This window comes from Grampus griseus (assembly GCF_964374135.1).
Source record: "Grampus griseus genome assembly, chromosome: 1".
Taxonomy (NCBI): domain Eukaryota; kingdom Metazoa; phylum Chordata; class Mammalia; order Artiodactyla; family Delphinidae; genus Grampus; species Grampus griseus.
The window spans coordinates 166,409,931-166,434,688 of NC_139017.1; the positions used below are offsets into that span (position 1 = coordinate 166,409,931).

A 24,758-nucleotide genomic window follows, 5' to 3' on the forward strand; every position below is an offset into this window, starting at 1 on the left:
GACTGAGACCACCACTCTTTAGAATCTTGTCTATTGGAGTTTTGCCTCCCAGCACTTCTTGCAAACCCTTGTATCACCCCTTCTGACTTTCCACTGATTTTTCAGCTGTTTAATTTTAAAGTGTATATAATTTACCCATGATAAGTCAAGATCTTTAAAAACAGGAAACAAAGGCAGACAACAGAAAAATTTCAGTACATAAAGTTTTCAAAAGGATATCAAATTATAATATATTTCACTAATAGATGGAAGCTTTATACTTACAGTCGGTACATACTCAGAAGGAAATTTGTTTGTTGTGTAGGATATCAGGAGACATGTTTTACCAACGGCACCATCGCCCACAACAACGCACTTAATTGTCTGCATTGCTGAAACAGTTTTGTATCCACTTTAAATATTTCAAATTTGATGATGACCTACAAAAGGATTAAAGATATTTCTGTTAATTATTTGTACTTATACATGTGTTTTTTTCCTTCAATTAGCAACAGGCTCTCTCATTCAGAGCAATAACAGAACCAGCAACCCAACTACTAGGGCTAAAAGAACCTAAAAAGAGAAATAGTGACTTGCAAATAAGAGTCAATTTTCTAAGTTTCTGATCCTTGGCTGTTTTCTTTTTTCTTTTTTTAATTTATTTATTTATTTATTTATTTTTGGCTGTGTTGGGTCTTCGTTTCTGTGTGAGGGCTTTCTCCATTTGGGGCAAGTGAGGGCCACTCTTCATTGCGGTGTGCGGGCCTCTCACTATCACGTTGCGGAGCACAGGCTCCAGACTCACAGGCTCAGTAGTTGTGGCTCACGGGCCTAGATGCTCCGCGGCATGTGGGATCTTCCCAGACCAGGGCTCGAACCCGTGTCCCCTGCATTGGCAGGCAGATTCTCAACCACTGCGCCACCAGGGAAGCCCGGTTGTTTTCGACATAAGTGTTTTTTAAAAAATCAAAAGTAGCATAAAGAGCAGCATGTCTTTTTATAATGAAAGAGAAGAGGCTATTTGAAAATGAATCCCACGTAGTGTGTCAAGTTAATTTGTGCAACTTTTCCTTCAGTTGTACACGCCCACACATGTGTGTGTACAGGTATATGTGTACTAGACTGCAATACAAAGACCACTGCTTCAATGAATGGTCCATTTACCCAACCTTAGAGCTATAGTTACTCAGGCTATAACCAATAAGCAGCAGAGCACCACCACCTCCCGTCTGTAATAGATGAGCCACATGAGGGACGGGACAAAGATCAGGGTGATCCCTGGTCTCAGTAGCTCTTTTAGCGCCAAGTTGCCTAGTTACTACTTCAATATTCATGGCATGAAGAGGTCAAAACCTAGATTTTTATAATGAAAAAAAGTCAGATCACTCTAAAGCATTCTAACTTACAAACAGATACAATTACTTTAGCTTCTCTTACTGTAGTCCTCCATTCTAAGAAGCTATTGATTACAAATGTGCCAAGGATTTACTACATTTCAATTCTGAATGCTTGTTTTTACACTTAAACATTTCTAAAATCAGAACGTATCTTTACCGAAGGTTCCTTACCCTTGTTACCAGCCATTTTCCCCCACATTTTGACATCTACGAAATTGGGATATATGACATCTTAGAGTCAATGAAAAATTATAACAGTTTTTCTGGAAGAATAAAGAAGAAACACCACACCCTCTATACCTATATTTTAAGATAAAATCCTTTTTCAATTATAATTCTGAGGGATTACAATTTCTTGTTAGCTAAAGCTGCCACCTTATTAAACATAAAAATGTCACAGAACCATCTAACTGTGGATTGGATGCCAGACCTATATGATCGTACAGTAACCTTCACAACTCTTAATCATGACTTATAAGTCTGTTAACACCTCTGTATCAGGGCTTCCTTGGTGGAACAGTGGTTAAGAATCCGCCTGTCAATGCAGGGGACACAGATTCAAGCCCTGGTCCGGGAAGATCCTACATGCAGCGGAGCAACTAAGGCCATGCGCCACAACTACGAAGCCTGCACTCTAGAGCCCACGAGCCACAACTACTGAGCCCATGTGCCACAACTACTGAAGCCCTGCACACCTAGAGCCTGTGCTCCGCAACAAGAGAAGCCACCACAATGAGAAGCCTGCGCACCGCAACGAAGAGTAGCCCCCGCTCGCCACAACTAGAGAAAGCCCACGTGCAGCAACAAAGACCCAATGCAGCCAAAAATTAATTAATTTCAAAAAAAAAAGAAAAAAAAATCTCTGTATATACAAGTGAGTAACCTACAGGAAATATACATTCTCCTGTTCCTCATCAAAACCATCTTGACTACATTTTCCCTGTAATGCACTAGAGGAGTACTCATACTAGGTTAAGGATCTTAATCCCTAAACTAAATCAAATTACCTATCAAAATAATCACACTAAACCAAGCAGTAAATTAGTTCTAGAGAATTATTCTAGAAGAATGTCTTTTACTTAATAATAAAAGAAGAGAAAACAGGAATAGCTGTCTTCTCATGGTTCCTCAGTCCACCTCTGAAAAACAGGATAATATTCTACTAAGAAACAAGGTCTTCTGTAAAATTTCTTTCCAATTCAGAGTAAAGAAAAGAAAGGTAAGCAGAGAGAGTTCTGATCATCCTACAGAATATTTTCCAGGTGCCTAAAAATCAGTTTCAAGTTCAGTTCCTGTATCTTCTATTTCTCATGACCATTATTATGGGGCAATTTTTTTTTACAGAGTTTAATCATAAGCACTGGACAGAAAGTAAGGTTTGATCACTGTGGCAGACACTGCTAGCGGTCTTCCAATTCTTCCTCTCTTCTTTAGTAACAGAATTTTACTGAAGCATATGGCTCTTAGTAAAGACTACATTTCCTAAATTCTTTTGCAGCTAGATGTGACCAAGTTCTGGCAAATGGGAATGGAAGCGATGGATGCAATTTTCAAGACTAGCCTTAAAAACAAGGGGAATAGTTTCTCCTATCCCGGCCTTTAGGCTGGAATGCAGACATGATAATGGAAGCTGAAGCAGTCACACTGAACCAGAAGACAGAAATTACATGCTAAGGATGAGTAACACAATAGGAAGGGCCAGCCCTGTATTGCCTTCCAAGACTTTTACATGAGAAAGAAACTTCTCTTTCATTAAGCCCCTATTATTTTGGACTTCTCTGTTACAGCAGCAGAACTGAATCCTAATTACTATATTTCACGGATGCTAAGAAGACAACAATTTTTAAAATACATCCTAAATTTAGAGGTGTTAAATGTTAAGAGAAAAAGTCTTAGAATCAATAAAATTATAATAATATTTGGATTTATCAAGTAACTTTACAGTAAACTTGACCACTTTTGAGACTTTGTCTTAAAAACACATAAAATAAATGCTATTATTAAATTTTAACTATGGTTAAAATCAATTGCCATCCCTAAATATGAAGATCCTTATCTTCGGTCTACCTATGGTATTCACTTTTAAGACTTGTAACCCATACTACCTAGCAAATACAAAATCATCAGGCCATTTATAAACTTGAAACTTCTAGTGAAGGAAGAGCTACCATTTCCTGCAAGTTTCATTAAAATTCTCTAGGAAATAAGGAAGAAGAAATTGAAAACAAAAAGTTTCCATAATTAAAGACATGAATATGACTGCCACATGGTTAAGTCACAACTATCACAAGCTGTATTGAATGTCACAATATTGTTCTGTTTTATGTTTTGGTTTTTTGATCATGAGGCATGTGGGATCTTAGCTCCCTGACCAGGGATCGAACCTGCACCCCTTGCATTGGAAGGCAAAGTCTTAACCACTGGGCCGCCAAGGAAGTCCCAAAACCTCTCTGCATTCTTAAGAGCAAAATCACTACAACTAAATGCCAAACTTTCTGAGGAAGATCTTTAAGCTTTTCCAATGAACGATAATGGGTGACTAGAACTCTTGTGAGAGAAATGTGGTCCGCAAACAGTTTGGCAAGATCACTAACATTACTACTTTGAGAACTTTCAGAAGTCTGTATCTTTTCTCAGCAGGAGAAACAGCCCCCAAGCCAATCAGGCCCCTCTTGCATGTCCTGCTTAGTAAAGCTGGGAAGACTTTCCGAACTACAGAAACTAAATACATAACAATAATAATTTTCCTAACTCTGAAGTCAGGAAAACCCTGGGTTTTAACCTCTGCTCAGCACTTACTAGTGACCTACGCAAGTTTCTTAATCTCTTTTTGCCTCAATTTTCTCATTTGTAAAACAAACTAATTATAATTTACACCAACACCTTGCAAAGTTATAAAGACTAAGTAATATAAAAGGACCTGGCTCCTAGCACATACTCAATATACATGAATTCCTCTACCAACTGTGCCAGTTAAGTCAATCCCACCATACCTATTTTCGTCCAGAGGATCAAAACTTGCACTGCACTTTCTTCTCTCTTTGGTGGACTATTACCTAATCAAAACTTCTCACACTTTGCACAAAGCAGGTGCACCAAAAACATAGGCTAAAATGAACTGAATATATTTGCTGCTATTTAGCTAATGATACAAAAAACAAGAAATCCACCCAAGTATTCCTTCTTCACTTGAAGACTCCCGTATTATTTTTTTCCTGTATTTCCTGCATTTCCCTGTATTTACAGAGCAGTCCCTAAAACCAAGCTACTTAACAGGTGTTAACAATATAATTTAGGTATTGGAATAGACCCTATCACTATCTTTAAACACCAAATTAAATGCTTTTTTAGTTTATTAATTATCACTGCCTACATGCAAACTACTGAAAATGTGACAGTTGTTAACCTAAAACAATAAAACAGCCAGTTATTTTACCTTCTCCCTATTGGAGATACAAAGGTACTTCTCAGGTCTACAACTGAAGTCTAGTGGTAGGGTGTGAGAGCTCCCCCTTCTGGTCATCTGACTCCATCTTAAATGAGGTTTCTGTTTATTAATGTTCACATTGTTATTGATAATATTTTTTATAATCTCTTTTTCCTGTTAGGCTTGAATTCAGCCTCTACATCAGCAATTCCAAAACTATCACTTCGGACAACCAGAGTCAGAATTACCTGAAATGAGTCTGTTAACAATTCAGATTCCTGGGCCCTCACCCCAAATCTAATAGATCAGAGCGCAACACTTCCTATGAAATTCTAATGCACAGTGAAGTTTGAGAACCACTGCCCTATATGATAACAAGACAAAAAATACCAGTAACAAAAGAATCTAAACTAAGATAAACACTACTGACATTTAGATCACCCAGAAGTGAGTTTCTTAAAAGTAGAATCCAAATTATCACTGTGAATTATCTGTATCAACCAGGCACTTTACGTATTTAGTAATGAAAAACTCATGTTGTATACTGAGAGATCACGAACCAAGATACTTCAGAGGTGCTTTAAAACTGGCTCAGGGCTTCCCTGGTGGCACAGTGGTTGAGAGTCCGCCTGCCGATGCAGGGGACACGGGTTCGTGCCCCGGTCCGGGAAGATCCCACATTCCGCGGAGCTGCTAGGCCCGTGAGCCATGGCCGCTGAGCCTGCGCGTCCAGAGCCTGTGCTCCGCAACGGGAGAGGCCACAACAGTGAGAGGTCCGCGCACCGCAAAAAAAAAAAAACTGGTTCAACCCAAGTGTTCTCAAATAATAGTGCCAGTGGCAATACTTATATAGCACTTACTATATGCCACATACTGTTCTAAACATATTACACATATTCATACATTTTGTCCTCTCAACTCTGAGATATGTACTATACTGTCCCCATTTCACAGGTAAGAAAAGTAGGCCTCAGCGAAGTTAAGCAAATAGACCAAGATTACTGAGCCCGTAAATGGCAGAACTGGAATTTAAACCCAAACAGTCTGTCAAGGCTCTGCTCCAAAATTCTATACTATACTACTTTCTCCTAAGAAGTGACATTAATCAAAACAAATATGATCACTACAAATGGAGAGGCAAGTATATACCTATGACAGTTGCCAGACTGGGAAGAGGAAGGCAGAGGAAGAAGCAAGAAACAGGGGTTAAGTTCATTTCCTATTTCTTCACCCTGCAGACAACCACTCAATCTTATTGGGGAGAAGGGAAGCGAGAAGAGAGAATTTTTAAGAGAGAGTTCACTCTTCCCCTTTCTATCTATATACCCACAAATCTTCCATTTCTTATGCCTCCTAACCCGACAGTTCAGCAATCTATCAGAAACTGGTTGTGGATCCCCAGTTAAGTAAGAGCACTGGTTCAGGAGTCAGACTGGCTCTACCACTCTAGCTATGTGACCTTAGGCAAGCTGTATAACTGCTCAGTTCTCCCTTATCTCAAAAATGAAAATAGTAATACTTTTCTCATAGGGTAAGTTGATTGAATAAGATAATATATGTAAGGAATTCAAAACAGTGCCTGGCCTCTGGTAAATGCTTAGTAAATGTTTGCACCTACTCTTAAATGAGTAAAGGTACTTTTATAGTACTCATTGTCTTTACTACAAATGTAGTCAAATTTAGAGCTATCACTACAAAGGTGGTCATTTCAGAGTCAAGTTCCAATTTAATTAGGATTATTCTGCAAAGCATCTGACATGTATTATTAATAATTTCATGTACTGAAAGGTCACCAGATGACCCACAGATGGGGAGGGAGTAGGGGGGCCAGGGGAGAGACTTTGTTCTTGCAATATATACAATGCCAGCTTCAACAACATGGAGGAAACTAAGCCAGACATATTTGTAATTCCTTATGTTAACTTCCTATTTAAACAACGTCAGATCACTATAACAGCAAAGAGGCTATGTAGTACCAATGTACCATTCTGCTATCCAGAGTGGCTAGAAAAGTTATTCTGCACCAATAACTAAGCACTATTTATTTTAATAATGAAGTTCATTTGTACCAGAACTTGGAATTGGTTGGTGTTGAGCAACTTAAGGCATAAAAAATGATTCTGCCAATCATAAGGAAGATAAATTGTGAAATAAGGTGGATCTTCCACACTCCTTCCCAATACCTATCACTCCTCCTGACAGCCACACCAAAACCATTATCTCCTACATTCTTAAATGCTTTGGAGGTCCAAATTATCCTTTGAGAATCTCAAAACCAAAGCCCCTTTAGTTTTCTGGGGTTCTTGAGCTCTGGATTTAAAGAGGCTATGGAACTCTTAGTATCATTATTATTATTGGCTGGATGCCAACTAAACTCCACCAAACAATGCAATCCCTGAGGAAAAGGATTTGTCTGTGGGGAAGGGAAAACGCTCCCAGCTACAGATGCCCTATCTTCCCATGCCCCACAGTTCATTCTAGGCACAAGGCACAAAGAGCATATGAAAAGATTTGGGGGTTAGGTATTTGCTAATAAGCTTGTTTTGCAAAAAATGTACATTCTCAATCACACTATTATATCCCTTATAAAAAGATGTCAAATATTAACAGTAAACAGTGTGAATAAAAGCCGCATCCAATTTTTGGTATTCACTGTGGTGAAAATAAGTGTTTGGTCTTTGTCCAGGATTCCACAGAGCTCCTAAAACCCTTGCAATTCCCCTAAATGGTAGCAGTACCTTTTGTCATTCATAATGAGCCCCTTCCTAATAATGACTTAGGATGGGGCCTCTGGATAGCCTTGGGATGGGACTGCTCACCAGAAAGACCAAGTGATGAGAGCGTTAGAACTTTCAGCCCTACCTGCCAACCTCAGGAAGAGAGGACGGGGAGGGGAGCACTGGAGATTGAGCTCTGTGAAAACTGGCGAACAAGATTTAGAGAGCTTCCAAGTTAGTCAACACGTCGTGCTGGAGAGTGCCTGCCTGGGGAGGACACGTACTCCATACCCCAAATTTGCCATCAGCCATGCAGAAGGGTGGATAGCCTGGGTACCCCATCTGCAGCTGGTGCCTGAAGTGGAGGCAGTTTTGTGGGGCTGAGCCCTTAAGCTGTGGGGTTTACACTAACTCTGAGAGTTAGTGTTACAATGGAATTGACAGAAGTGATGTCGGAAAAAGACACTACATTCACACTAACACAAAATACACTCAAAGTAATGCTCTTTTCATTTGAAACACATTTCCCCCTGAAGTAATCCATTTTCATACTTAGGATACAGGAAAGAGATATGGAGAATCAAGAGAGTAACAACACTGAATAACAAGCCTTCCTTACCTATCCAATGAAACAGCTGGTCTGGTTAAAGGATTAAACAGAATAAATAAAATCGGCATCACCTGTCTCTCCTATCAAATCCAGTCACTTTAGAGAATATGGTTTATATAACCTTTTGCTGTCATTACACCTCCACCATAGTTACCTTTCTCCCCCAAAACAAGCAATACACTGTAAGAAGAATGTTTTTAAACCTTGAAATAAACATTTAGCTTCAAAAAAATTTATGAGAACCAAAATTTAAGAGTTCACCCAATATTACTTTAAAAAAACAAAATAAAGAATAAGATTTTTTTTTCCGAATTGGAATATCCCTTAATGAACTAACTAAATCCCATCATTTTGCAGATATTCTGGTCTAAATGCAAAGGACTTGCCCCTATGCCAGACAGTTAACACTCATGTATCCTGACATTCTTTCCCAACTCTTCAGAATTCAGGCAAATACAGAACAAGCCACATAAAGACAGTTCTTTTTGAACTTCATAATTTGTTTTCAGAGTCCTCAGTAAATAGGAAATAATCTTAGAAAACTTTGGCACTCATTCCGCCTGCCAGTGCACGGGACAAGGGTTTGCTCCCTGGTCTGGGAAGATCCCACATGCCGCGGAGCAACAAAGCCCGTGCACCACAACTACTGAACCTGTGCTCTAGAGTCCTCGAGCCACAACTACTGAAGCCCCCATGCCACAACTACTGAAGCCCGCAAACCTAGAGCCCGTGCTCCCCAACAAGAGAAGCCACCGCAATGAGAAGCCCGCACACCGCAACAAAGAGTAGCCCCCGCTCACCACAACTAGAGAAAGCCCGCACGCAGCAATGAAGACCAAACGCAGCCATAAATAAATAAATAAGTTTATTTAAAAAAAAAAAAGTCAAAGCAATTCAACTACTGCTCAAACGTATTTGCCCTAATAAAAATCCAAAAGAAGCTTAATATAATCAAGTAGTTTGCCTCCGTTTCGAATAATAAATGTATGCATTCCAATTGGAAAAATAAGTTAAAATTGGAATTCTATAAAATAACTTTCAATTATTAAAAAGTAGACAACCCTGTGTTGGAAGAGACCCCATAGGTCTCTTGTGGTCCTACCCATCTTGCTAGGTATGCTAAGAATGCAAGGCTCTGACCACTCTACCCAGGCCATGTCATAGGGTTGTGTTTGCAGCAAACAACCTTGAAGGATACAGTAATGTCTCCCTCTGGGACAAAGAGCAGGGTTGCCTTCTGCATGCTATTAAATAGTAGGTTCCCCAAGCTCGGTGTTCCTCAGCTATGACACAAACCCACTGCATCTCCCACATGGAAGTCTTAGGGATAAGGGGAAGCAGCACACAACACACTGATCTCCTGCTGCTGGCTGTGGCTTAATTAAATTCTTTGTCTCTGACCCTAGAGTCTCATGTCTTCTGCCAGCAGCCATAAAACAATATCAGGCTAACATATTAGCTTGTAAGGAGAGTAAAATAAAATCCCCAAACCTGTTTACTTAATTGACTGAGCTTTGTGAGACATAATGATTTTGTTGTGGATTTAAGTTGTATAAGTAAATAATAGAGCAGTTAGATGGTTTCTTAGAATTATTAGAGTAGAGGCTAGGTAAGAACACCAGGTCTCAAATATTTCATTCATTACCCAGAAGTTTTCTTTATAGAAAATCCTCCTGAAATAATTAACATTTTTTTGCGCCTTGTCCTCCTCACTCAAGCCAGCACATGTTCCCTAGGAGCTGATTGGCTGTTTCAATTGTTTATGTTCCATCTTCTAGGTATCTATTCTAACAGGAAGAAATTAGTGAAGGCCAGAATCCTATCATCAAGAAAGGTGGTAGGGACTTCCCTGGTGGCACAGTGGATCCTCCTGCCAGTGAAGGAGACACGGGTTTGATCCCTGGTCCGGGAAGATCCCACATGCCGAGGAGCAACTAAGCCTGTGTGCCACAGCTACTGAGCCCATGTGCCACAACTACTGAGCCCATGTGCCACAACTACTGAAGCCTGAGCACCTAGAGCCCGTGCTCCGCAACAAGAGAAGCCACCACAGTGAGAAGCTCGCACACTACAACAAAGAGTAGCCCCCGCTCACCACTACTAGAGAAAGCCTGCGCACAGCAACAAAGACCCAACGCAGCCAAAAAAATTAATTTTTTAAAAAAGGTGGTAAAATAAAAATAAGAAATTAAGTATTCACTCGTTTTGCTTTAAATAAGGCTAATAAAATTTTTAACTTTTCAAAAACCAAACCTTATTTTGTTCTTTCCTATCCTTAAATAGCTGTAAGCTTATTTACCCCAAAAATTCCACTTACCTCTAGAATTAAGTCATTATAGAAAGTTAAAGGACAAAGTCTCCATAGTACATGTCCAAGAGCCCTGTTGTTGATTTTTTGTTGATTTTTTAACGTGAGACTGGCAAATATATGCAAAATTGGTAGATATTTCACCAAAATATAGTCAAAGAAATCAGGGAAGTAAACTTGGGCAGAATGTAAGTGATAACACTACTGCAGCCTTTGCTTTTTGGGAAAGATACTGGGTTTTTCTCCCCTCCCCTAAATGTACTTTCCAGATGTTTCATAAAACAAAAGTATCTTTGGGCAAAAACATCTCCAATTCTTCATGTATCTCTCTCCCACAAAATGGTTGCAAAATTCCTAATATCTCCAGCTGCCAATTAAATGCATTAACATATGCAAAGTGATGAAAGGCAAACATTAGGTACTCATTAAAGCAATTATTCAATTCTTCCATTTTCTGTCACTTGTGAAAGAAACTGATAAATACTGTGAAACCACAACCTACATGAAAGAGTAGAGAAGCGGGTGTCAAATTAAGGTTCTATGGGTCCTTGAGACCACAAAAATGAAGCGACTGTCAGGGAAAAGAGTGCTGACAGTAGCACTTATAAAATGAAAGATTATGATTCTATGTGGTAAAAGATGTTTTCAGCAGGGCTAGAAGTTTGCTGAGTCAGCTTCATTTCTGAAAATGACTTCATTCCGAAATGTCTGATCCAATAAGAACGTGAGTCCTTATTTTTACTACCATGCTGAGTTTTCCTTCTTCAAAGTGGCAAAAACTAAGGGATGCTAGCCAAAGTAATCATTTTATATTGTCTTTGTGACCAAAAAAAATTGGTAGTTCAATTAGTAAATATCTACATAAGCTATATAACTTGTGAATGTAATATTTCAAAACAATTTGGAAGAACTGAAGAGTATGCAATAATGTATAAGAGTACTAAGTATCTGATTAGAAGAGAATAGATATTACAATAAGATTTTCCCTCAAAATATTCAAGACTTCTAGATTTATTCATTCAGTCAACAAACCTTTATTAGGCACCTAATAAGTGGCAAGCATTGTCCTATACATAGCCATATCCCCCTCTGCCTGGAACAAAGCTCATGTCCTTTTGGGGCAACAATCCAAAGTGGCATATACAGACAATAACCAAATAAGCATCACCCCCCCCCCATATTCTTCCTTAATAGTATTACTAATACTGACACCCTTATAGGCAATTTTCCCATTCTGGTCTCTTAATTAAGGGCAACATAATTCTGTTCTCTTAAGAAAGGGCAAGGAGATTTTAAAACACACTCAAACCTCCCCTCAGTTTCCCGCAAAAGATCGGATAACAAAAGAGAGAGCATTTCACACATCCCAAATCTCAAGCCTCAATCTGCCACAGCTCTGAGGTCTTGACAACCTGGGGAATAGGACTGAAATTGCACAACTAAGTATGCGTCTTACTTGGCCCACCTAATCAACTGCCAACTGTCTGACACTATTTAAATTATCCAATATGGTTTGGTGCTTATCTCAATGTCTATGCCTTTATCCACATCATATCATCTCTCCAAACCTTGGATGTCTAGCCTTACAACTCATCCTATTTCTATCCTAACTTACCACCCCCAAATCCCACCTTAACTGAAACACCTTCCCTAACTATTCCAGCTATCAAAAACTGCCCAAATGGGGACTTCCCTGGTGGTCCAGGGGATAAGACTACACATTCCCAATGCAGGGGGCCCACGTTCGATCCCTGGTCAGGGAAATAGATCCCACATGCCGCAACTAAAAGCTCCCACGTGCCACAGCTAAGACCCAGTGCAGCCAAATAAATAATATTTAAAAAAAAAAACTGCCCAACTTCTCTGAACTTCCATAGCAAGGCCCTTCTTAGATCTTAAATCTCATATTTCATACTCCTATGCCTAACACTCACCATGCTCTAGCCACACAAGTCTCATTATATTCCTCAAGCATGCCGAGCCCTGTCCTGCCTGCAGGTCTTTATACATGCCAAATATGCCTTCCCCTGCTCCTAACGCTGTTGACTTCTCATCCTTCAGATCTCAGCTCAAATCATCATCTGCTCAGAAAATTCTTAAAGCACTCTTGTGGTCCTAAGTCTATCAAGGATGAAATCACGTGCCAGTCTGTATCAGAAATCCCACATACAAGCATACGTTTGCAGGAAAAAAAAAAGTTACTATATTACCTAGACAACACACACACAGTAAAATGAGTGACAAACTGAGAACCTTTTTTTGAACAGGTTACCAGGTGAGATGCCAACTACAAAACTAACATGATCATTTAGAGTTTGTTATATCTAATGAGGCAGAGGTACCTACATTCAGATCATCATACAATCTAGTTTACAAACTACAAGCCATTTTTAAACCAGATTACCAAGATTCTGAATCAAAGCAGTCTACCAATTTTGATGTAAAATCTGTTAACGGGGTGAACTTCTGCAGAAGCATTCAACTGTGTGCTTGAAGAAATAACTTGACAAAGAATAAGAGATGCTATAACATTTGCACTAAATTCTATGTCAATGCAGTACAGCTGGCATGACTGCAGGCTGCATAGCAGTGAGTAACAATATAGTTCTATTCACTAAAAGAGATCAAGAGAAACAAAAACAACAAAGATAAGAGTTGCAAAGACTGAAAAACAACCAATATGTGTTGGCAACAAATCTGCCTTTTAAAGCACACTTTGCAGCCAAAGACAACACCATCAAAGCACAAACTTCTACCTTGATTATCAATTGTTTCTATGGAAATTATATACATACGCCGTATTTCGAGAAGCTAAGTTCCTATAATGATATTCCAGATGTATCATGGAATACATTTGTTTAATGTCTATTTTTAAAGACTTCATATAAAATTAAGCAAAACAGTACCTGTCACTGATCAAGAGTGACTACAGTAATTCCCTCTATCCATAATGCTCTTCCCTGGATGACTCATTCAGTCACATCCCCTACAGATCTTTGCTCAAATGTCATTCTGCAGTTGAGAACTCCTCTGACTACCTTATTTTAAATTGCAACCCAAGTTCTACAAACCCAGAAGCACTGCACTGTACCCTGCCTCTCCTTCTTCATTTTTAGTCAAACACTTATCTCCAACGCACACATTAGTATGTCGATTTCATGGGGACAGAGATCTGTTTTGGTCTACTGTATTCACTGCTATATCCCCAATACCTAGAACAGTGACTTTGCACACAAAGGGTTGCTGAATTCACAAATTAATAAAATAGTATGGGTTAGAGATGCAGCAAGTCAAAAACACTTGTTCTTTGGACTCAGAATATACCCGTTAGTGGGTCCTCTAATCTCCTAAACCCTCATCTATTACTATCTGGATCAAAACAAAACAAAACAAAACAAAATTTAATACCCTCTGAGAGAGAAGGATTCTATTCCTAAAGCTTAAGTCACTTCCACAGTCTGAATTAGCTAAAGTAGTTAACAGCAAGTGTTTAATAGCCACCCAGCATCATTTTTGGGAATAAACACCCTGTATCATCTCTAGCAACTCTATTCTCTATTCTTTTCCAGTAATGCACAATTCTACAGACTTTTTTTTTTTTTTTTTGGCCTCATGGCATGCAGGATCTTACTTCCCTGACCAGGGATTGAACCCTCACCCCTTGCAGTGGAAGCACAGAGTCTTAATCACTTGGCCACAAGGGAAGTCCCTCTACCAATTTTTAAACTAGCAAAAAAACGATACTTTCCTAGAAGCAGCAGGATCCCCACAAAGTATGTGTATCACATTGTGTTTGCAACTATATCAGAGTGACACAGTTAATGTAACCAATCTTACATTGTCATTTTATAATTAAAACATGCTTCTAATTTTGGAACAATTCACTCAGATTTAAATCAATTAAAATAGTGTATAATAGCACAGGCAGATCAGCCCGGTGCTTTGTGACTGCCTGGAGGGGTGGGATAGGGAGGGTGGGAGGGAGGGAGACGCAAGAGGGAAGAGATATGGGAATATATGTATAACTGATTCACTTTGTTATAAAGCAGAAACTAACACACCATTGTAAAGCCATTATACCCCAATAAAGATGTTAAAAAAAATAGTGTATAATGAACTTAAGGAATCACATAATTGCCAAAAAGTTATCTCCAGAATCTGCATCTTCAAAAAATCTTTGCCATTGATTAGTTCTATTTTAAAAGCTGCTTCTATGTCTTAGGTTTCTTTTTTTAGAGTGTGTGTTTTAATATTTGTAAAGAATCATCTCATCTTCATATTTAAAAAAAGAGAGGCAGAGTGCGAGACAGATTTTTTTATAAGAGCAGAAATTATACCAATTTCTCCAACTGAAAGTAGCAGAGGTAAAGAACGTGCCAACAGAAAACAAACTTTCGTATTTTCAACATATGTGTCGCATCCAAGACATGAATTAATCTTGCTCCTGAAGAAAAATTACTAAATTACCAAAAAACAATAATTTTTTAAAAAGAACTAAGACAGCCCAACCTAAGTCCTTAACCCCAATCATGATACACAAAATGATGTCTTTTCCCCATACCCCCACCTCTCTCAGATAACTATCCAATAATAAATAAAATGATTTTTCTGTTCCTGGCTCTGATTTAACTAGAACCAAGGACAAGTTTTAAGGCAAATACATCTTCATTTCCATGTAACACATGCAACCAGGAAAAAAAAATTAATGTAAAAGATGGGATCTGGGGTGAGTTTTTATTCTTGTGAGGGAGAACTGGATTGGGCAGTATGTATGACAAGAAAAGGAAATATGTCAAATTATAAAATACAAAAAACTTACAGATTACTACCACAAACTCCTAAAAAACTTCTCGTGTACATTAACAATTATTTTTTTTAACATAGAAATTCTTTGGATCGCAAATAAAACAGTTAAAAATTATATGACTTTCAGAGCTTTAAAAAAATGGCTTTGAAATTACTGCAAGCTTTTCAGAATACTGGAAAACAATAAATACCTAAACTAGGATCACTGATCCAAGAACAAAGGAAACGGGAGACAGTGACTCCATTTCAGAAATTTCCTTTGCAGCCACTGGACAATCACTTCCCCAGTCCCTAATAACGGTCTGCTTTTCCCTTCCAATACCTTCCCCATTTTTAAGTTGAGATGGAGTTACTCCCCCACAGACACCCCAAAGATGGGTTTTATATGTAAAATGCTAAATTCCATCCCAAGGAACTATATATTAGCAATTTCTTTACAATAGCTCTTGAGTGGGGTTTAGGCCACAGGAAGAATAGATAATCTATGGCCTCTGCTGAAGTCTTTACCTTTCACGTGCCTCAGTAACTTGAGAAAAATTATCCCATTTTTCTACCCATAGCAAAGCCACACCAACAGCCCCTGAACCTAACAGAGATTAACAAGCCACGAGACACCAGCATCTCCCAGTTCACTTTCTCAAAGCTTTACAGGGTGTTCCATGGGTGGGGGAGGCAGGGCCGTCATCAAACAAGTTTAAGAAACACTGAATTAGGACTTCCCTGGCGGTCCAGTGGGTTAAGACTCCGCACTCCCAATGAAGGGGGTGCAGATTCCATCCCTGGTCACGGAAGATCTCATACGCCGCATGGTGCAGCCAAAAAAAAAACCAAAAAAAACACTGAATTAAACAGATTCTCTGACGATCTAACTTCTATGAACCTTTAATAAACTTACACACATCATGAATTTCCAAGATGGGGATATGATATGTAGGGTTTCCAATTTATTTGATACCTACCCCCATGGAAATCTCTTCCAGGTATTCTGAAACACACCAGAGAAACAATACCGGCATTACTCTTAAAATTTAAATTATCCCTTATCCCCATCTCCACTGATTATTATAAACTCTTAGGATGAACTAACATTCCCTTTGGCCTTATGAACAAATAAATCATATGACCTAAAATAATTCAAACATTTTCATAGCTTATATTTTGTAGTATGTATACTATATGTACACTTTCTGAAACAAATGAGGGTATTAGATATTGATTTAAACCCCAGCACTCTAATATTCACAGGAACTATCCATTCGTTCCTAATTATCTGATAAATGAAAATTTGCATTTTAAAATCTAAGTTTATTTTTAAATCTTACTGTTAATCTTAAACTTCACAATAAAAATATAGTTCTCTGGCAAAGTAACAAGTGATATAGACGGTTTAATTCCACTTCAGAAGATTCTAAAATTGAGCTCCTCTCAAATACCATTCAGCTGGTGAAACAAATACTAGTAACTATAGTGAAGTTGTATTAGGAATGAAAATCCTTGAAACCACACATAACAATGATTCTTTGTTAAGAAACTTTATTCTTTCACTTCCTACTCCTCTTCATCTGCTTTTAAACAGATTTAAAAGCAAACCAAAAAAAAAAAATTACAAATATCCTTAAATTGCCTACCAACAAAGCAAATGGATTGTAGCTGAAATCTTGCTTATGATTTCTTCTACAAAATTTATCATCTCATCCTCTTTAACACTAATTAACATGGTATTCTTTCACTCCACCTCCATTTCTCCCTCTGGTTTCATTTGATCTGTTATTCTCAATCTCTTCTGTTTACACAAGGAGTAACAGAAAGTGATCACCTTTTTAGCTGAAAACAATGGCTGTGGCTTAATATCCAACAGTAGACAGCTTCATATTGCCATTTGGGACACAGAGAATGGACACAGGTGTTCTCTGAGACATTGATCCCCCAGCTCTCCTGGGGCTGCAGCACCTCTAGCAAGCCAAGAATAGTCTTATCCATTTACTCCAGTGTAGCATACAATATTTTTCCGTCTGCCTTGATTTGAAAAGGGTTAGGAAACATTGCTCTAGAGCATACACTGTTACATCAAATAGTGTAAGAAAAAAGAAAAATTCAATCAAGTCCTTTAAAAGTAGCAATAATTTTTTCAGGATGGTAGCTATATTAAGACTAGATTTTAGTTATTAGCATTTTCCCTTGGGACTTCCTTGGTAGTACAGTGGTTAAGAATCCGCCTGCCAGTGCAGGTGACATGGGTTCGAGTCCTGGTCCAGGAAGACCCCACATGCCACGGAGCAACTAAGCCCATGCGCCACAACTACTGAGCCTGCCTTCTAGAGCCCACAAGCCACAACGACTGAGCCCTTGTGCTGCAACTACTGAAGCCCACGGGCCTAGAGCCCATGCTCCACAACAAGAGAAGCAACCACAGTGAGAAGCCGGTGCACCGCAATGAAGAGTAGCCCCCTCTTGCTGCAACTAGAGAAAGGCCACGCACAGCAACGAAGACCCAACACAGCCAAAAATAAATAAATAAATAATTTTTTTTAAACATTTTCCCTTGAGATTGGAGATATGGTTTATTTTAGTAAAAAGAAAAGCTGAAAACATTTTTTACATTTGATCAGCTAAATGCCAACTTTGAATTTCACCTGTTTTCATAACCAACAATCATGTGAACGATCCTAATCATATGCTCTTCGTAACAATTAGTTTTCCATAAAAAGTCACTGCGTTCAGGGCTTCCCTGGTGGCGCGGTGGTTGAGAGTCCGCCTGCTGATGCAGGGGACGCAGGTTCGTGCCCTGGTCCGGGAGGATCCCACATGCCGTGGAGCGGCTGGGCCCGTGAGCCATGGCTGCTGAGCTTGCGCGTCCGGAGCCTGTGCTCCACAACGGGAGAGGCCACAACAGTGAGAGGCCCGCGTACCGCAAAAAATAAATAAATAAATAAATAAAAGTCACTGCGTTCAAACATGTAACTGAACTCAAGTTCAAGCAGTTCTAAAACTAGAATTTAGGATTATTTAGTTATTATTAAGTGGGTAATGACTCTTTAGTAACTAAACAACACATTAGTTCCTGATAATGAACACAGACATGAGGCGATTCTACACAACAGGCAAGAAACTATAATTCATTCCTCTAAAAGCCAAATAGGTTTCACATTCACTTCCTGATTACAATCCTTGCAATAAATTCTGATACGCTGCCTGAAAGAGACCAGGTTATACTTAAGTGGGGGAAAAACAAAAATAAAGCACTCAACGCTTTTTGTGAAATCCAGCAGTCTTAAAGAGGGTGCTTCAAACATCAATGTGCATAAAAATCACTTGGGGATTTTGTTAAAATTCAGATTCTGATTCAGTAGGACTGGGATGGAGCCTGGTATTTCTAAGGAGCTCCAAGCTGATGCTTACGCTCCTGGTCCACAGACTACATACTGCATACTTGACACCCCTACTTCCATGACACTGGTTAAGATAATGGATAAAAATTTAGAGCAGGGGCTTCCCTGGTGGCGCAGTGGTTGAGAGTCCGCCTGCCGATGCAGGGGACAAGGGTTCGTGCCCCGGAAGATCCCACATGCCGCGGATCGGCTGGGCCCGTGAGCCATGGCCGCTGAGCCTGCGTGTCTGGAGCCTGTGCTCTGCAACTGGAGAGGCCATAACAACGAGAGGCCCGCGTACCGCAAAAAAAAAAATAAAAAAATTTAGAGCAGACACCAATCCTCACCTCATTTAATTTTTATGGTTTCATGAGATTAATCTGCGGGGGGATGGTTATTAAACTGTTGATGTTTGAGAGAAACGCAGATAACTTCTGAAAGGTGGGGGCATTGAGAGGCTGTAATAATAACAAGGGCAAACACCTACAGAGCACTTACTATGTGCCAGTGAAATGTCTTAAGTACTTCACTTAGGTTAACTGATTCTCCTAACACTGTGTGGTAGAAACTATTGCCAGCCCTGTTCTACAGAAGGTAAACTGAGTGACAAAGACTTTACTCAGATTGCATGTAACTAATAAATGCCACAGCCAGGATTTAAATCCAAACAGTCTAGTTCCACAGTGTACACTTTTAATCCCTATTCTAACAGTGTCTCTCCCAAGAACATACAACAACAGAATTAAAACAGCAAATCCAAATGGCTTACTCTTAGAGAAAATGATGCAAGTGTTAAAAGTGTAAAGTGTTAAAGAACAGAGTGAGCAACAGAGGTTCTCTTCAGGTGACTGACCACTGAGGCTTGGTGAACACCATGACTTAACAATATGTAGTATTTTGCTATATTAGAAATTGTTCTGGACTTCAGCATAATAGCTAAATAGTTGAAAAACACTTTTTTTAAATTTTTTTTTAATGGGAGACCACTTCAGTGGCAAAAATGGGGTTTCACTTCATGGAATAAGCAGTTTGAGACCAATGTCCCAGGGGCGATTACTAACGAAGAGTTCTGACACCCAGGACTTATAATAGCAGCAGTGGCAGACATACCTGAAATGACAAGTAATGAAAATTGCTTTAGCAAAAATATTTTGGACTGAAGGGATGAGTAACTAAAAGTAGAAACGTAAGGGACAAAGCATAACATGACCAGGAATTTGATACTGTTGAGTTGAGGGGAAGAAATGGAAAAATTAAACTGCTATTTCAAACAAAGAAATACAGGAAGGAAACAAACATTAAAGTCTGAATAATTTTTAGGAGAATAAGAACTGGTCATCAGAAAAGATTTTCTAAGCAATGGTTAACTGTTCAGACAGTACAGATGCAGAAGATATAGGACTAAACAGATGGATATGGTCAAACAAAAGTAGATGAGTAATCATCACTTCAATGAGCCCAAATATGAATATGGCTGACCAAGCACAAAAGAGGTCCCAGGAAACACAGTACACAGGCCTACAGAATATGCAGAAAGTGAAAATATTAACCTTCAGACATCACATTCATTCATTTGACAAACATTTCTTGAGACACATCATAAGTCTGGCACTACTCTAGGTGCCAGGGATACAGGGGTGACCATACTAGGTCAAAAGCCCTGCCTTCATAGACTTACATTCTAGTGGGAGAAACTAATAGACTTGGAAGAGAATACTGAATATTGAAAGCCTAGAATGAAGCCCTTTAATATAGGAGAATATACAGATCTATTTATGGGACATAAGTTAACAAAATATTAACCCCTCCTTCCCCAGCAGAGGAAGCTCTGTAGCCTGAAGTGTTCCTCATTAAGCATTCTTTGTCCTCTCAAAAAAGACCCTAAAATGATACATGCATTTAAAATATATCTACAAATAAAGTACAATATGACTTTTACTTCCAAGAATGGCTATAAGTACTACTCCCAGACAGGCAACACAATAAATTGTACTTCAAAGTTTTCCAAATGCAACACTTCTTGGATCAAAACATTTTATTAGTGTAACCATTTTTAAAATAACTGGAAATGCTTCTATAATATACCACAAAATTATAAGTGGAAAAAGTATCCAAATAAAAGAAAACAAATCTTGAAGTTACAAAAAAGTCAAGATTTGGGCTTGGTGGACTTTAAAAGAATCTCACCAATATTTGATTTTAGCCCCTGACTACCCTAGGCTGTAACACCTGCCTCAGACTGCCAAAAAATTAATTTCAACTGAGTACAGGTGTCAGTTATTACGTGCAAAAATTTTAAGAGGCTGTGACACCTTCTGGGTCTTGTCTACCAACACCTACAACACTACAGAAAGCTGATTTAAACCTACCACTTCTTTTAAGTGTTTCTTAACGAGCAATCTGTTCTCTCTATACAAATAAGGAGAAACAATAAGAAAATATTTGTTTCAACATGAACTTTCCTTATAACAATGCATTACACAGTTGGATCTCTTTGGCTTTACAATGCTAACATTTTTCTGTGCTACAGTACCCTGGATGTACCTAACATTCTGGAGAACAAATACTGTGATCCCCAAAGTCTGAAAATGTTACTCAAGTTTTTTTGGTTAAAAAAACCAAAACCCGTTTTTAATTACAAAATTAAAGTGACTAGCAAGCAAAGATTAGGTGTAAAATGAACTGATTCTCTTTTCACCATACCCTTGCCACAATACTGCACGAGTGTAGACTTCGGTACATACTCTGAATCAGTAAGTCATATGGGAGAAGTGAAACAATCTGGACCAAAGAAATGCTTCCACAAATAAATTAACTTCATTCCAGTACTCAAAGGGATCTTTAAAGTTACTGCCTACGCAAGTGTTGTCTTACGCTTTATTTCCTGGCACAAGCTCATCTTGAGATTTTAAACCTTCCTGGCTTTTAGATGCATATGAGATGGCCAGGCTTTCAAAAGATTATCTCTGAATACGATGAGTTGGGAAACAGGCAGGATCTGATACTGGGTGACCCAACCGAGCCAACAAAATGCTGTCTTAATTTAGTGAGTCCCTGACTTGTAGGAGTTAAAAACTCTCACCCCTTATATTGCGATGACGTAATCTTCCCCACTGCATTTCTCTTGGACTTAAAGGGGAGGACAAAAAAAAAAAAAAAAAAAAAACGAACAAAGAAAATTTCCCCCTAAAGAGAGGAATTAGGCAAACGGCAGAACGACAGTTTCGGGAGGTGGTTAGGTAACTCCCTGAAAGGGAAGCTTCAGCTGAATAGGCAGGGCGAGTTGGAGAAGGAAATGTAAATGCTATTAGGAACTCGACCTAAGGCAGGAATAAAGGAGACCGGAGAAGCGGTGACCAGGCCCACCCCGCGGGACAAGGCGTCGGGCTGCGGGACCGCTGAGGAAGGCGCGCGGCAAGCAAAGCCCCGGGCCGTCAGCGAGCCGCGCGCCGCCCGGCCGCCACTTCCCCGCCGCGCTCGCAGTCCGCTCCCCTCCCCCCGCTCGCCGCAAAATGTCCGCGGCGGCGCCCGGCGAAGCAGGAAGTCGAAGCCGGGGCGCGGGGGGCAGACCCGGCCAGGGAGTCCGGGTCACCGCCACACCGCGCACCCCAGGCGCCCGCCAGCCGCTCCGCGGTCCAAGGCGCCCCGGACCGCCGCCCGCCCTAGGGGTCCGCGGCGCCGGGGGGAGGGGAGCAGGGCGGTCGGGATGGGTGTGACCCTTTCCTTCCGCCGCTGCCAGGTGACAGCCCGGCCCCGGCCGCGCCCTCGGCCCTGCCCCGGCGTCCCGGCCGCACACCTCTTGCCTGACCTGTGCCCCCCCCCAGCCTTGCCCTCCGCGACCCCCTCCGCTCCGTCCCCCTACAGAACCTGGACCCGCGCGAGCCCGGACGGCGCCGAGCGAGCCCGGCACCCCACCCCCACCGCGCGCGCCCCACGATCCCAGGCTTCCAGGGATCCCAGAGATGGGGTGTCCCCCTCCCGGACGGGGAAAGGCCGGGGGCAGCGCGGCGGGGACCGGACTGTGGGGAGGCCGCTCCCGCGGGGAGCCTCGGGCCCCGCACTCACCTCAGCTCCTCCGCCGGGGCGTTGGCAGCAGTGCGCGGGGTCTCCTCAGCTGCCGGACAGGGGCACGCGCCTGACGTCAGCACGCAGGACTCGCACGGTTGGGTGCCCGCGGAAAAGGGAGGGACCGGGAGGCGAAAAGAGGCAGAGCGGTTCCGGGCGGGGCCTGAACTCATCCCCTGCCTGGGTTCTGGCCGCCTAACGCGCACGCGCCAGCCAGCGCCGCTTGCTAGTTGGTGGCTGGTGTCGGTAATTCTCCACTGGTTCCGCGGAATTTGTAATAATGCTATAAACGGTCGTTTGCGAAGCGCTTCCACTAACATGTCTTTTGATACTTGCAACCTTACAAAGTTTTATCATCCCGATTTTGCAGAGAAGACAGTGGCTACTCAAACAGGGGCAGTGACTTGCCCGAGATCACACTACAAGTGGACGGCCTCCTGACTCCCCAGGCCTGTATTCACTCCGCCTTGGCGTGAGAGCTGAGGGCTCGCTTCTCATCTCTGCCAACAACCCACTATCCCTCGCTCCAACCACATAGGTCGTCTTTTGGTTTAGAGACTTCCTCCCCACCGAAAGGCCTTGCACTCACCCGTTCTCCTGGCTTCCTCCTCTTCAGCCCTTCCTTTGGCTTTCAGCCTTCAAATGTCACTGCCTTCCTGATCATCCTATCCACACAGCACCTGTTTATCATGTGTCTTTCCGGCTAGTGTGCAAACTTCGGGAGAATAGGAAACTTCTCTGTCTTTTCTCAGATGTTTCCCAGTGTTAGAGGGAAATAGCTTATCTTAATAATAGTTCGTTTATTGATAACTACCACAGTTATTTGGCCAAGAAAAACACCTATTTCCAATATACTTAATAGTCATATTTTCTTTTGGACTTTTTAATTACACAAGAAGAATAACTACATTTTTTGAGTATTTACTACAGGTATGGTGCTAACAGGTTTGCACGTAATAGTAGGTAATGTAAAATTCATAACCACCCTATAAGTTAAGAACTATTACCCCCACTTATTGATGCATGAAGGTGTTAAGGACTTACCCAACGTCACCGAGCCAGGCAGTAGCAGAGCTGGGACTTGAACCCAAGAGGCTGGCTCTAGTTCACCTACATACTACCTAGCAGGTTTATTGCAAAGAAATCAGAAGATAAGCTTCAACTGTAGTCCTACCCCTAGTGATGCCAACTATTAATATTTTGGTGTACACCTTTCCAGATATTCATAGATATAGATACATGTATGCACATTTGTTGCACAAAGATTGTACTCTGCATTTCTCTCTCAAAACTACATTGTGAGCATCTTTCCATGTCAAATAAAGCATCATTTTTAAAGGCTGCATTCTACTATATGGGCATTACAATGTTTATTCAATCAATCTCCTACTGTTGGAATTTAGGTTATCTTTGGCTACTGTAATTTTTTTTTTTTTTTTTTTTTTTTTTTTTTTTTTGTGGTACGTAGGCCTCTCACTGTTGTGGCCTCTCCCGCTGCGGAGCACAGGCTCTGGACGCGCAGGCCCAGCGGCCGTGGCCCACGGGCCCAGCCGCTCCGCGGCATGTGGGATCTTCCCGGACCGGGGCACGAACCCGTGTCCCCTGCATCGGCAGGCGGACTCTCAACCACTGCGCCACCAGGGAAGCCCTCTACTGTAAATTTTTGACTCTTGTAAAAATGCATGAGCTTAATTTCTTAAACTTGAGGGAAAACTGGTTGATTTCTCCCCCTGCAAGACCAGTTGGCAGTGACCTTTCCTCCATCCCATCTCACAATTCCATCAGTGTCCCCAGACAGTGTCTGCCCTTTCCCTCAGCAGCAATATCTCATGAGGTGTCACCCAACCCACTTGGCTTTTCCTGCCTTTATTCTGAAGACAAGGACTCACTTAGCACTTTGTCTATCGTGTTGTCAGGTTTTTGTCAGAAGGACCCTCCCCAACATTTTCACAGCCCCCAAGGCAATAGTGTTACTATTTGACCCCAGTCTACACCTTCCCCTGCTGCCAGCCCAGACCCCCACACCTCCTAGTGCCCCTTCCCCACAACACCACTGGCTGCAGCTGCTTTATATTGGCAGA

At 40.9% G+C, this 24,758-nt stretch overlaps 1 protein-coding gene across 3 annotated transcripts in view; it reads right to left on the reverse strand.

Moving 5' to 3' along the window:
* The window catches only part of CDC42 (cell division cycle 42), a 42,203-nt gene extending 18,877 nt beyond the window's left edge, over positions 1-23,326 (reverse strand). Inside the window, exons 1-2 of one of the 3 annotated variants that reach the window (XM_082660011.1) lie at positions 23,267-23,326; positions 265-419 (exon numbers count right to left, since the gene is read on the reverse strand). In XM_082660011.1, coding sequence (XP_082516137.1) covers positions 265-369 — 105 coding nt within the window. In that variant the 5' untranslated portion in view covers positions 370-419; positions 23,267-23,326. Of the gene's footprint in view, positions 1-264; positions 420-21,694; positions 21,911-22,677; positions 22,781-23,266 lie in introns of those variants that run through there. The other 2 variants (XM_082660009.1, XM_082660010.1) reach the window with 2 other exon arrangements.
* Positions 23,327-24,758: the final 1,432 nt, after the last annotated feature.